Here is a 15,316-nt window from a genome sequence, read left to right as displayed (position 1 = left end):
ACTAGATAAAGACAAGCCTTTTATAGTCCTTTACTTAGTAATTCTATAGTGGAGGACTGAATTACATATAATTGTAACATGCAGATACAAGTTAAACTACCACCAGAAAACTGCAACCCACAAACTATTCTGCAACTTTGCCATTATTAATTTACACAGAAAAAGATTCATTAATAACCCATCACCTGGTAGCTCTTTTCAATCCTTCATATGCCAACCAGAGCTCTCCATCTTCATTTAGCTGCTCCATGTCCTCTGGAGAAAGTCTCAAGTAAAGAATTATTTAAAGTTATTCAAACACCAACATGTTTAATATTTAACCTGATTGGCAATTAAAAGTTTATTTGGAATATCCAACAGGTTTTTAAAATCAGGTGCACCAAACAGGGAGAATACAGTGGAGTGACATCAAAAACAAATTGTAAGTCGCAATAATACTTCCAATTTACTTTTAGGATTTGTACTTGCTGTGGACGGCCGTCAAGAGAGAGTTTTGTATCTTCAACTTTAAATGACTGACTTACTAGATATTAGATCTCTGTCTCTTTTATACGCACAGGTTACTCAAATATAATTGCTCCCATCAAAATTGTTTACAGAGATAAAGCTTTTAAATATGGTGATTTTAAAACAAAAACTAAATACTCAATGCATTGGCAGGATTTTTCTGGAAGAGACAAAAGAACATATTTTGCTGTTCACCTTATGTACACCTGTACACTGACAATTAGCACATTTTCAGTGCAGATGAGGTGTCTGAAGCAATTCAACCAATTATATTGAAGAACCCACACAGATTGCAAAGAAGGAGTTGAAAGAAACAGAAATTATAAGCTATGTTTAAATGGAAGCAAAATAAAAATCAGATCTAGGCATGGGACTAAATGCAAGGTAGAGAGAGTACTACACACTTATTAGAAATTTACAGCAGTAAGTTTATATCAAAAGAAAATGAGATGCTACAACTAATGTTTTTCAGGGTCAGAGGTTGTTCAAAAGCAAATTCAGCTTACTACGCCATTAAGAAAACAGAAGAGCTAAGTTTTTATCAGTCTTTAGAGAGAGCTTAGGGGTGATTAGCCTAAATTCACATCACCACAGTGATCCATCTGCAGATTTTCCAGAAAAGCCTTCAACACTGCAGCCTGTATAATATTACATTGACAGCAGTTCCCAGGCTTCTGCATTCACCTATGCTCACATGGGCACCATACCTGTTGCTAATTGGACAGCAACATTTGGGCCATGCAATGGGCTCACTTATTACTCACCTACAAAAATATGATCTACGATTCAAAATTTAGTTATAATTGGAAAGCATGCACAAGGAGAGATAATTCTCATTTTAAAAAAAGCTAATTATAAAATGAATTAATCTATTCCTGCTCATACATTACAGCAGGAACAGTGTCAGAATATAAGCACTCAGACATTCATGCAAAGGCTCCTGCAGAGTGGTTCTCAAGTGTCACATGGTCAAACAACAGGTTTAAGCCTTGCTTCTTAACTTGTTATTTTATTTAATTGCTCTTTAAAACACTTATCTTCCTTTTGTTGCTTGTGTTTTTTATTAATGGCTTTCAAAATTTTAGTTCATTATTCTTCTTTCGGTTTTCAACTCCATTATGACTCTCTGGGTAGCCAGTCACAGAGTCATAGAGATGTACGACATGGAAACAGACCATTCGGTCCAACTTGTCTATGCCGACTAGATATCCTAAATAAATCTAGTCCCATTTGCCAGCACTTGGCCTATAACCCTCTAAACCCTTCCTATTCATATACCCATCCAGATGCCTTTTAAATGTTGCAATTGTACTACCCTCTGCCACTTCCTCTGGCAGCTCACACACCACCTTCTGCGTGAAAACTTGCCCCTTAGGCCCCTTTTATCCTTTCACCTTAATCTATGCCATCTCACCTTAACCTCCGCCCTCTAGTTTTGGACTTCCCCACCCCAGGGAAAGGACCTTGCCTATTTACCATATCCATGCCCCTCGTGGTTTAATAAACCTCTAAGTGAACACCTCAGCCTCCGATGCTCCCGGGAAAACAGCCCCAGCCTATTCAGCCTCTCCTTATAGCTCAAATCCTGCAACCTTGACAACATTCTTGTAAATCTTTTCTAAACCCTTTCAAGTTTGGCAATATTCTTCCTGTAGGAGGGAGACCAGAATTGCATGCAATATATCAAAAGTGGCCTAACCAATGTCCTGTACAGCTATAATCTGACCACCCAACTCCTAAACTCAGTGCTCTGAACAATAAAGGAAAGTATACTAAACGCTCTCTTCACTATCCTATCTACCTGAGACTCCATTTTCTAGGAGATATGAACCTGTGCTCCAAGGTCTCTTTGTTCAGCAGCACTCCCTAGGACCTTGCCATTAAGTGTACAAGTCCTGCTCTGATTTGCCTTTCCAAAATGCAGCACCTCACATTTATCTAAATTAAACTGCACCTGCCACTCCTTGGGCCATTGGCCCAGCTGATCAAGATCCTGAAGTACTGAGGTAAACTTCTTCACTGTCCACTACACCTCCAATTTTGATGTCATCTGCAAATTACTAACCATTCCTCCTACATTCACATCCAAATCATTTATATGAAAGACAAAAAGCATTGGACTCAGCATCGATCTTTGTGGCACACCACTTGTCACAGGCCCCCAGTCTGAAAAGCAACCCTCCACAACCATCTTTGTCTTCTATCATTGAGCCAGTTCTGTATCCAAATGCCTAGTTCTTCCCGAGTTCCATGTAATCTAACCTTGCTAACCAATCTACCATGAGGAAGCTTTTCGAATGCCTTACTGAAGTCCATATAGATCACATCCACCACTCTGTCATTATCAATGCTCTTTGTTACTTCTTCAAAAAACTCAATCAAGTGAGTGAGACATGATTTCCCACACACAAAGCCATGTTGACTATCCCTAATCAGTCCTTGTCTTTTCAAATACACGTAAATCCTGTCCCTCAGGATCCCCTCCAACAACTTACCCATCACTGATGTCAGGCTCACTGGTCTACAGTCCCTAGCTTTTTCTTACCACCTTTCTTAAATAGTGGCACCGTGTTAGCCAACCTCCAGTCTTCCAGCACTTGCCTGTTGCTATCGATGATCCAAATCTCTCAGCAAAGGGCCCAGCAATCTTTTCCCTAGCTTCCCACAGAGTTTGAGGGTACACCTGATCAGGTCCTGGGGATTTATTCACCTCGTCCTCTGTAATATGGACATTTTTTAAGAGGTCACTATTTATTTCCCCACATTCTATATCTTCCATGTCCTTCTCCAAAGTAAACACTGATGCTAAATACTTGTTTAGTATCTCTGCCATCTCATGCAGTTCACACATAGGCTGCCTTGCTGCTCTTTGAGGGGCCCTATTCTCCCCCTAGTTACCCTTTTGTCCTCAATGTATTTGTAGAATCCCTTTGGATTCTCCTTCACTCTATTTGCCAAAGCTATCTCATGTCCCTTTTTTGCCCTCCTTATTTCCCTTCTTAAGTATATTCCTACTGTCTTTATACAGTAAGGATTCACTCAATCTCCGCTGTCTATTTCCAATATATGCTTCCTTCTCATTCCTGACCAAAATTTCAACTTCTCTAATCATTCAGCTCTCCCAACACCTAAAAGCCTTGCCCTTCACTCTAAAGAGGAACATACTGTCTCTAGACCCTCCTTATCTAGTTTTTGAAGGTTTCCCATTCTCCAGCGAGAGCTTTACCTGCTAACATCTGTCCACAATCAACTTTTGAAAATTCTTGCCTAATACGATCAAAATTAGCCTTCCTCCATTTAACACTTCAACTTTTAGATCCAGTCTCTCCTTTTCCAATCGTTATTTTAAAATTAATAGAAATATGGTCGCTGACCCCAAAGTGTCACTGACACCCACAGAGAACTGCCCTGCCTTATTTCCCAAGAGTAGATCAGGTTTTGCACCTTCTCTAGTAGGTACATCCACATCCTGAATCAGAAAAATTTTTGTACACATTTAAATTCCTCTCTGTCCAAGCCTTTAACACCAAGGCAGTCCCAGTCTATGTTTCCCAGCGTGCACTACAGCATAGCACACTGCAACACAAAGAGAGAATTTGACTGGTTTGCTAATTTTATGTACTCTCAAAGACATGTTACTATCTGAAACAGACATTAGCAAGTTCTATTTTGTAAACATGTGGATGCTTTGTAATAGGATGGTTTAATTAAATTGTCGGTAAGCTATTTTGTTTTGCTTGCAGTGGATATTATGGAGAACAGTAACAGATGGCAGACTCTCACAGTCAAAATCCCACGATTCCAACTGAAGTACTGTTCTGCCACTGAAGAGACTTGGGAAAAAGCCAAGTTTTGTTCCAATGTATTAGAAGTGCAATATTATTCAGGAAAATTGTTTAGTTCAAACCATAACTGACTCATTCTATTCCCAAATCTTCACAGTACTTTATGTAATAATTACTTGGCGATAATGCCAAATTTAAACAAAAATATTCTTACCTCTTTCGTAGCTCCTCACCCTCTAAACCTCCAAGGAGCTGTTTTGTAATTTCTTCAACTTTTTCTGTCAGTTGGAAGATGTTTGTACAATTTTAGTTATCGATCGCAACTGCTTATAATACCACATGCTAAATGATGTTAGAATGTGAATGCATTCCCAAAACTGCTAAAGCATTATAGTCACGACATATCTGCCTACATTTTATGCATTAAGATAATCATACAAAATTCCGATTTTCCTGCAATTTCATACTTGTGTTTGACACCATCTATTCTGAAAGGTAAAATCTAGGAGCTAAGCAATTTGTATTTCGCTGAGGGAGAGTTAGGAGAACTCCTTACCAGTTCCCTCCCATCAATAGTAGATATTTTTATTCAATATGTTCAGAAATGTTAAATGATACTTTCAAGAATGGTGGGACTTTAACCCAGACCTTCTAGACTGGAGGCAGGGATACTACCTCAGCTGAGTTCATAGAGCATTAGTGCAGACATCTGCTGCAGTTCAAATCTTCCATACAGCTGGAAATCCTAGTGGCTGGTTGCTAAGACATATTTACTTTGCAGTTGTCATAGCTACACAAGATTGGCATTACTGCAGCATGAATGCTCGATTACCCCAACTCAATATAGATCAGAATCAACTTAGAATTAAAAACATCTAACACTTAGTATTGATTCATTGTCATGTGCACAAAGTTACAGTATCATTATACTCTGTGACCAGCTGTTGGACTGCTGGGGAAAATGTTTACAGAATTATGTTACTAAGCAATGCCAGGTTGCTCAATGTTGGTTGAAAGTGCACTTTAAGGAGCAATGTAACAAACATTCGTAAGCGAGTGGTTTGTTTAAGCACCACTTCTACTTGCTTTTAAATTAATAAGCTCCCCTACGCAGAGTTAGCAATTTCCACCGTCAATTTTAATCAGGAATTTGAAAGTAGCCATATCGGTCAACTGACCTTTACAGTGCCCACCCAATTTTTGTTTCCAGTGGTCAATCAGATGTGGCACAGAATCAGTGGCAATCTAATACTGCTAACTTTACAAAATGAGAACTCTCTCCTTAAGTCTTCCGTATGCATTTTAAGTAGCAAGAGGACAACATCAGTAAAACACTGGCAAATTCTTCCTAATGGTTCAAATGGACCAATCAACTGAAACAATGAGTTGGTACAGTATGTATATCCCATTGATCCTTACAAGGCCTTTTTAATTCTTTCATGGTGTTTTGCTGATTGCACCAGCATTTATCATCCACCCCTAGTTGTCCTTGAGAAGATGAGGGCAAGCCACAAGTATTAGGTACATCCTTAAAGGCTGTTAGGGAGGGAGTTACAGGATTTTGACCCAGTGACATTGACAGAATAGCAATATATTTCCAAGTCAGGACAGTGAGTGGCTTGGAGGGGAACCTATAGGAAGCGGTGTTCTGCTGCCCTCGTCCTTCTAGATGAAAGTGGCTGTGGGTCTGGAAGGTGTTGTCTCAGGATTTTTTTGAGAATTTCTGCAGATAGTACACACTGCTGCTACTGAGAATCGGTGATAGAGATAGTGGAAGAAGTGATACCAAAACAAGCAGGGTGCTTTGTTCTGGATGGTATCAAGCTTCTTGGCTCTTGCTAGAGCTGCACTCATCCAGACAAAATGCTTCTAAGGTTCTTAAGCAAACTTAAAAGCTGGTTATTTTCATCAAATATAATTTCAGACCAGACATTTATCTACATATTGAACAATTTAAAAAAAAAACCTTCATGGGATGTGGGCATTAATGAGTCAGCTAGGATTTATTGCCAAACCTAAATGCCCTTACGAAAAGGGGTGAGCTGCCTAGTGTGTAAGAGACACATACAGTGCATGAGAGTTGGAGTTGCAGGATTTTGACCCAGTGACAGTGAAGGAATGGCAAAGTGGTTCCAACTCAAGATGATGTATGGTTTGGAGTCGAACATGTAGCTGGTGATGGTCCCAAGCATATTCCGCTCTTGGCCTTTGAGGTGGCAAACATCACTGTTTTGGAAGATACATCATGCATATGTGTATTTTAAAAAATATTGAACTAAACATCTAGATGTCAGCAATGCAAAATTAAACCCATTGCTTCTGCAAGATTTGTTTTGAATTTATCAATACACATTGTCTCTCTCCAATGGTTGTGAAGCCCTGATGTTAGATTAGCTTTTATTTTGACTCTAAAACAGAAACCATTTGCATTTTGAGAAGTACACTTAAAACTAAAATCATTGAAATGGTGCAGAAAAGCTGAAGAACAACAGAATTCATTTTCCACAAAGGATTACATAGGATGTATGACATAAAAACTGACCATTCAGTCCATCTAGTTTATGTTCCCGTTTATGCTCCAGTCAAGCCTCCTCCCATGTTTTTCATCAAAATCTTTCATCATGACCATCTATTCCCTTCTCCCTCTTCAATGTATCTATACTATTCACTTCACCTACTCCCTATGACGAGTGTTACACTCTCACTAATCCTTGGCTGAGGAACTCTATTTTGAATTTCCTGTCTTGAAGTCCTCTGCTGGGGCTGTTTTCCCTGGAGGGTTGAAGGGCTGAGGGATGACCTTATACAGATTTATAAAATCATGCGAGGCATGGATAGGGTTATATAGACAAGGTCTTTTACTTAGATCGGGTGAGTCCAGAACTAGAAAGCATAGGTTTAGGGTGGAGGAGTCCTAAGCTAAAGGGCTTGGGTTTAAAGCAAGAGAGGAAAGATTTAAAAGGGACCGAAAGGGCAACGTTTTCACACAGAGGGTGGTGTGTGTATGGAATGAGCTGTCACAGGAAGTGGTGGAGGCTGGTACAATTACAATATTTAAAATGCATCTGGTTGGGTATGTGAATAGGAATGGTTTAGAGAGATATGGGCCAAGTGCTTGCAAGTTGGGATATCTGGTCGGCATGAACAAGTTGGACTGAAGGGTCTCTTTCCATGCTGTACGTCTCTATGTCTCTATGACTGTATTAGGGAGCCCATCCATCTTGAGCTTTCAAGAGAAAGGAGACACAGCCTATCAATCCTTTCCTAGAATGAAAACCTGCACTTTCCAGGTACAATTCCTGTAAATCTTCTCTGTACTATCCCCAGTTCCTTTAAGTCTTTCCTTTTATAATAATAAAAGGAATTACCTGTGAAAAGTTGTGTGACCTATTATACACAGGTTATAGTAATTCAAACAGTAAATCCTTGTCATATGCAAATGGATAATTCTGGCTATAATAACACAGCCAGAACTACACACAGTTCTAATGTTTTGAAGTTGAGGAGTATTGTTGGAGTTTGAAACCTAAACATTACTTTGCATCTTATTGTTGTTGCAGTTAGTGGGAAAACTTGATGCTGACGCCAAGTTACAAAACTTGAGGTTCCCTTAGCTGGTATTAGGACAAATTTACCCCAAATTAGTACAGTTTCACCAAAACAAAATTAAAATGCTCTCTCTTCTGGAAAGGCAGTTAATCTCCAAAATTGTTTGAACGACTGAAAATACAGGGCATTTCATTAAGTTGAGATGAAATTTTCTCCAAACGAATCCCCTCATTAGCTGAGCCTTATAGAACTGAAAAATCACAAAATTCAAAGTTCTGTCAACACTACATTTACTGATTTCATGTGAATTTACAGAGTCACGTTGCCTTAATATCCAGAGAATAATGTGAACTGGGAATAAAGAGCCAAAAGCCAAAAGTCACGGGGGAGAAACAACAAGGAATACATTTTAAAAGTTCTTCATTTTCTAAAGGCCTGTTCATATTGCTCATAAATGTAGTTTTAAATACAATCAAACCAGTGCCTACAAGTTATAATCTCTTCCCCAGTATTAATGAGCTTAAATACACGAGGACCCTGGCAGTTTTACCTCTCATTTCTTTTCTTTGCTTTTGCAGGCACATATCCAAATCTTGGTTCTTCATTTCAAGAGTTGCAATGTCTCCTTTAAGTTTTGGAATTACCTGTGAAAAGTTGTGTGAGCTATTATACACAGGTTATAGTAATTCCAGCAGTAAATCCTTGTCATATGTAGATGGCTAATTCGGCAAAGATTACTGATATCATCATAAATCAAAGTGTACAACTGGCAATTTGGATTCTTTTGGTGCGGTGGTAGTGTCCCTATCTCTAAGCCAGAAGGCCAGGATTCAATTTCCACTGTTCCAGAGGTGTGTCATAATATCTTGGAGCATTGGTGGATTTGAAATATTTAAATAAAGTATTTGCATAGTTTAAAATACCTACAATGTTTTAAGTTGCAAATTATGGTAATGTCGAACAAAATTGAAAAAGAAAACTTGATCAATCAAAAATGTACAGAGAAAAGAAGTTCAACGGGCCAGTTATAATTACCAGGCTACCTTGCTTTTGTAAGAAATGACATTGTCATTCCAAGATTGATGGCTACTGAGCGTGACATTTGACATATAGCTCATATCTCTAAAGGCTTGCATGCAATCACTTTCATAGGCTTCACTACAGAAGTGATGATCTGCACAAGGTGATTTCCTTTGAATTATTTCCCAAGAAGTCCAGACGGGAAGGAGACGGTCACCAAACTTGAATGGTGTATCGATCCTCATTGGCCAAGGACAGAAGTATGATCGTTTGGAGACACTGATTTGAGCAGAATCAAAGCCCAGCAGGAGCTGCTGGGACACCATCATTGGCGTGATGTTAGAGCTGAAGGAGGGAAATGATTCATCTATCAGGATTGCAGTGTCTGCATTCAGTGTGTTCTCCTGGTGCTGCTTGTGTGAGGCTCGCAGTGTGAAGTCCCATTGCCCTTCCTGACATCTTTAATCATTCACTTCTACAATGTCTCATTCTTAATTGCAAGGTGACATTGGAAAGTAGATTATTGATTAGCGAGAAATGATCATTTAAATCTGCATTTCTAATGAAAGGACTTTCAGACACAGAAGATCTAGCTGCCAGCCAGCGAACGATATGATTGTTTTCCAGAACGTTGTGAAACTTCAGCCACTACAATATAACTTTGAAATAACTCCACAGAGGCTGGTATTCCAACACCAAGTCACCCTTTATTTACACATGGAGAGTCCTTGATGCTGATCCAGCTCCCTCAGAGCCAGCTGAGTGAACAGAACCCTTGACACTCCTGTTCTATTCTGTCAGCCAGGGCTCCCTGATTGGACCAGATTAACACCCCCAATCAGGGAACTCAATCTATGAGGTTTACCTAGCTTGACATGGTTGCAATCATTACATTCCTCCCCCTCTGAGTTGAAGGACATAGGCCAGTTCTTTTATTTGCAGCTCCTCCTGGAATGTTTTTAGCACTGAGTCAGGTTCCTCCAGCTCTGACTCGAAGATGGACCTTGTGTAATGCACAATAGCTCACCTCTTGCACCCCTGGAGCATTTCTGAAGAATTTCATTCTCATCTTCAGGTGAGAAAGGCATCAAGGTGGTGAAATCTACCATGTCCATGTCAGATTCTGAGACATTTTCAATGCCTGATGGAAGAGGAGAACCCCACCAGTTCTGGAACAGTCGGAAAGGTTGTCGAGGAGCTGCGCACATTTTGCTCCTGCACCATTTGTGAGTTTGCAGCTTTCACATGGTCCACATGCTTGTTCAGGACCATTGCACCTACCCAAACTTTATACATCACTGGCCCTGACCTCACAACCACCATGCCTCTTACCCATGGAGCACCATTCCCATGGTTCCTACATCAAGCTTCGTCCCCTGAAATAAACAGTCTTTCTCAGCTAGCAGAATCTTGTGTCCAGCATTGACATTCCTGATGCTGTTTCCCCCTCCACTTCCAGATCTGGGAAGATCAGATTTAACCTGGTGCGTGGTCTTCTCCCCATTAGCATCTGCTGGAGCTAGCTCTGTAGTTGCATGAGGACTGGTCCTATAATCAAACAGGAACTGGGACAGTTTGATATCTAGTGAAGCTGTAGGCTGTTTCTTTAAGCCTGCCTTCAAAATTTGGACTGTTCGTTCTGTCAGACTATTGGATAATGGATGGTATTAAGCAGTCCTTAAAATGGTGAATACCATTTGACTTTAGGAAATACTTAAATTCCCTGCTGGTAAACAATGGCCCATCATTTGTGGCCAACTCCTGGGAGTCTGTGTACTGCAAAAGATGCTTGCAGTCTTTTTATTGCTGGCCCAGTGTTTAACGAATGAACTCTATGCATATCCAGTGACTTTGAGTGGGCATCTGCAATGACTAAGAATATTGAGCCCATGAGGGGGCCGGAATAGTCAACATGTAACTTAGTCTAGGGTTTACCACAAATCTGGGGAAGCTGTTGGTGGTAATTTTTGTCTTGTTGGCATTCTGGGCATTGCCCCACCAATGCAGCAATGTCTGCATCCCCGAGTGAATTTCTTTGTTAAAATTATACCTCAAAGTTGTAGTAACTATGACAAAGGACCTCAGAATATTGGGGCTGTTAATCTGGTTTAATCAGGGAGCCCTGGCTGACAGATAAGAACAGGAGTGTCAGAGGTTCTGCTCACTCAGAGAGCTGAGTCTGAGGGAGCTGGATCAATGCCAAGTAAATAAAGGGCAACTTGCTAATGGGATACCCTCTGAAGTTATTTCAGTGGCTCCTGAAGAAACTTTCTTGCCCCAGTTGTCTTTGAGTTAGGGTAAACATTTCTGGCATCATGCAGTTACTTGGGAATCAGCAGGTACTAAAATATCACATGCTTTACATCTCTTGGCAGATAGGAAATGTACAAATCAAACACAAGGACAGTATGAGAAAACAATCAATGAGAAAATCAAGACTTATGAAAACAAACAATCCTGAATGACCAGTCAGAAAATAAATCAAAGAAAGCAAGTGAAGTCAATTCTGTTTGCCATATAATTAAGGAGTAGTTTGTTGATGCTCTTCTGTCCTCTCAGTCTATGTGGACTTCAGAATATTTTTAACAAGTGACATTAAAACACTTCTTCCAAAAAAAAACAAGTTTTTTCACCAGTAGGGATTGGTTTCAGGATAGGAAAATAGTTCAGAAGGTGGAAACTGTTTGTAGATTTACAACAAAAGCTTAATGAATCTCAAAGCTGTATGATTCAACAAATGGATATCTGTGTATGAAACACAAATTGGTGACCATCAGCAAGGAATCCAATGCACTGACATTTCACATTCACATGGGCACACGGCAGATTGATCCCCAAATCATCACTGCGGCTGAGGTTCACCAGGTCAGCAGAAACCACCAGTTAATTTTGAGGCACTGCTAAATATGGCATTGCCACCTGCAATACCAGTTCCCCAGCTCTGTTACACCCTAGACCATTTTCCCACAGAATGGGGCTGCGTTGTGGGTACAGCCAGCCCCTAAGTTGGTGGGATGCTAGCTTATGGGCACCTAAAGCCAAACAAACATTGGAGACTGGCTGGGACTTTCCAGTCAGCTCTCAGGTTCCTCTCTGCATTGGAAGTGGCCACCCCTCTGGAGATCCTCAGCATCACGGATAGCAGTCTTCATCCAATTTGGTTGGCTCTGCATGGTAACGAGGAATGGCTGAAGACACTAGAAACTGCAAAGGCTACTGGTCCTCACAACATTCCAGTATTGTATTGACAGTGAACATTTAACAACCAGAGGGCCAGCACCTTAGCTGCCTTGTTTGCGCTACTTGTTACAAAATCAAAGAGCTACATGATCACTCTAAGGTGGAAGTGTTTTCTGAATTTTTAAAGTAAATTTAAAGTACAGCCACAGCTGCTAGAACAGAACAGCTAAGCGATGGGCTGTTCCAAAATAGGTACATGTAACAATTGGCTGTTAAATGGATACTTGAGTTTTGATTGCTGTTTTGACAACAATTCAAATTTAACCAACTAATTTAAATTATGCCTAAGGGTACTAAAACCCAATTGAGTTTGAATTTATCATATTGCCAACATCAGACCAATGAGAGGGAACAACGTTGAGGGTATAAAAATGCAGGCATTTTAAAAATTGGTCAGAGCTAGCTGCCGTAGAACTGGAGAGCTAACTGCCCATCTAGCATCTTGTTCTCAAAAGAAATAAGAAGGCACTCTCTCTAACAAAAGATATATTTTCCTGTACAAGCAGTAAAAAGAAGGATGAAAACCCAGGTTTATCAGCAGATGGAAGATCGAAGGCAGTGGAGAAGGCAGAGACTGTGTGGACTTGAGATTAAGTTAATGTGATATTTAATGAGTGTGTTATTGGAACAGCATGTTAATAGGGAAAGAGTGTTCAGTTTGTTAATATTTTCATTTAGTGTTCACTCTTAGAGTTCAAAAACTAAATTGTTACATTTCTATAAACAGTGGAAATTAGGAGTTGTTTGTCACTCACTCACGTTTTAACAGATTATGAGGCAAGGTGAGCATTTCTGGGTGTTTGGTTTTAATTAACAGAGGGATTTAACCTCTGCATTGTAATATACTGAAAAGCAGAACACTAAGACCAGGCACAGGCACAGATTCAGCTGACAAGCTCTACCACCCCCTGAATACAGCATTGAAGGACACCACCACCCTACCAATTGGTACGAGTGTGTGTGCCCGGTCCCAAGTCCCTATCGATCATTCTATCCCGAATCTATTCCATTATATAACTGATATTTAATTAAAGCTAAGCTCTTCCAAACTGTTATAAACCAAGAGTTTTCTCGTGCTTACTAGTGCTTCGTCAGCCAGTTGAGCCAAATCCTTACGCAGACCGTCATTTATCAGGTACTCCTCCTGAATCTGCTCCTGTAACTGGATTCTTTCCTCTTGTAGATGTTTGATTTCATCAATCAGTGCTTTGATTTGCTTTTCATAATTGTCTTTCTGAGTCTGAAAATTATTTTCCAATGTTCTGGAAAGGACGAGAGCAAGAAAATCATTGATTGGTATCAAAACTGTGTTGACGGTGAAGGAAGGTAAACTTGCATTTACGGAGCATTTTTCATGCCCACCACACATTTCAGAGTGCTCCATCATCAATGACTTACAACTGAAATGTTTAGTAATGAAGAAAAAGTGGCCACCAATTTGCATGCAGCAAATTCCACAAACTACAATGTGATGCTAAGCAGACAATATCTGCTTTTTGTGATGTTGGTTGAGGGATACATTGTTGGCCAGGACATCAGGGGGTTAGCTTAGTTGACTAGATGGCAGGTTTGCAACTTAGAGTGATGCCAACAGTGTGGGTTCAATTCCCACCTGGCTTGAGGTTACAGTGGAAGTTAACCTTACAAAGGGGTGGCATGGTGACTCAGTGGTTAGAACTGCTGCCTCAGAGCATAAGGGACCTGGACTCGATTCCAGCCTTAGGCCACTGTCTGTGTGGACCTGATGGGCTGAATGGCCTCTCTCCTCAATGTAGTGATTCTATGATGTACCATAAATTCTTTTGCATCCAGCTAAAATCTAACCTAAAAAGACAGTACATCCAGCACTCCCTACAGTATGGCAGCAGCTGCCTGGAATATTGTGATCAAGAACAATAATGAAACTTCATCCTGGAACTGTTTGTTTCCAAGCCACTATACAAATGAAAGTTGCTGCCTTTGTGGTTTTATAGGCACCGTAAAGCTTTTCAAGAGCACTGTCTTCTAAATGGCTGCTTGGCTTCAGATGTGAAGATAAAATGGAGGATAAAGAAAATTCACAGTTTAGATTCCCTACAGTATGGAAACAGGCCCTTCGGCCCAACAAGTCCACACCGACTCTCCGAAGAGTAACCCACCCAGACCCATTCCCCTACATTCACCCCTGACTAACGCACCTAACACTACGGGCAATTTAGTATGGCCAATTCCCCTAACCTGCATATCTTTGGATTGTGGGAGGAAACCCACGCAGACACGGAGAGAATGTACAAACTCCATCAACAGAGCCCGTGGTGGGACTTGAACCCGGATCCCTGGTGCTGTGAGGCAGCAGTGCTAACCACAGTGCCACCATGCTGCCCAGGAAAGCATATTCAGTCATTTCCTTCCCAGGAATCGTAACACCTGCTACAGCTTAAACATTCACCGTGACGAAAATTTAATATGGGGGCCCAGGTGATTTGTAGAACCTGGTTGTTCCTGACATCTAACCAGTTCCAAGAAATTCTTAATAGTCCTTTAGGACATTCACAGCTCAGGTTTTCTAAGGAGGTCTGCTCAGCACTCAAACGTTATGAGAATCAGGAATAAAATTGGCTGGCAGCTTCTTTCACAAACAATGCAGCAATTTGTTAAAATATGGACAAACATATATGCCTGTATGTCTTTTTAAAATTCAGACTTGGGAAATGATCTTCACCTGCCATGGTGCCATTTATTGGCTGTCCTTAGTTGCCTAGGACAGGTGCTGGTGAATTACCTACAATTGTGTGGTTTGCCAGGCCACTTCAGAGACCAGATAAACCTCAAGCTCATTGTTTTTGGTCTGGAGGCACATGTAGGCCAGACCAGCTAAGGATGGTAGATTCTCTCACTTGAAGGGCATTGATGAACGAGACAGGCTTTATTTTCAAGATCATTGTTAATTAGTTGAAGTTAAATTCTCCTGGATGGGTTGAGGAATTGGAAGCATGTGTCTACAGCATTAATCCAGACTTCTACATGACTAATCCAGTAATTTCAACATAATCTTTCCATCTCCTACACAAAGTCATAGAGTCATATAGCACAGAAACAGGTCCTTTGGTCCAACTAGTCCATGCCGAACATAATCCCAAACTAAACTCGTCCCACCTGCCTGCTCTTGGCCCATATCCCTCCAAACCTTTCCCATTCACGTATCTATCCAAATGTCTTTTAAATGTTGTAATTAT

The 15,316-nt window shown here is 40.5% G+C and overlaps 1 protein-coding gene across 1 annotated transcript in view; it reads right to left on the bottom strand.

Moving 5' to 3' along the window:
- The window catches only part of myo5c (myosin VC), a 94,749-nt gene that overhangs the window by 18,364 nt on the left and 61,069 nt on the right, over window positions 1–15,316 (bottom strand). The window contains exons 25-28 of the mRNA XM_072565074.1: window positions 13,183–13,363; window positions 8,392–8,485; window positions 4,507–4,570; window positions 186–266 (exon numbers count right to left, since the gene is read on the bottom strand). Of these exons, the coding sequence (XP_072421175.1) occupies window positions 186–266; window positions 4,507–4,570; window positions 8,392–8,485; window positions 13,183–13,363 (420 nt within the window). The remainder of the gene's footprint in view (window positions 1–185; window positions 267–4,506; window positions 4,571–8,391; window positions 8,486–13,182; window positions 13,364–15,316) is intronic.

This window comes from Chiloscyllium punctatum, chromosome 48 (assembly GCF_047496795.1).
Source record: "Chiloscyllium punctatum isolate Juve2018m chromosome 48, sChiPun1.3, whole genome shotgun sequence".
Taxonomy (NCBI): Eukaryota; Metazoa; Chordata; class Chondrichthyes; order Orectolobiformes; family Hemiscylliidae; genus Chiloscyllium; species Chiloscyllium punctatum.
The sequence above is the reverse complement of the archived record's forward strand: the minus strand, read 5'-3'. Positions and strand labels throughout refer to the sequence as shown.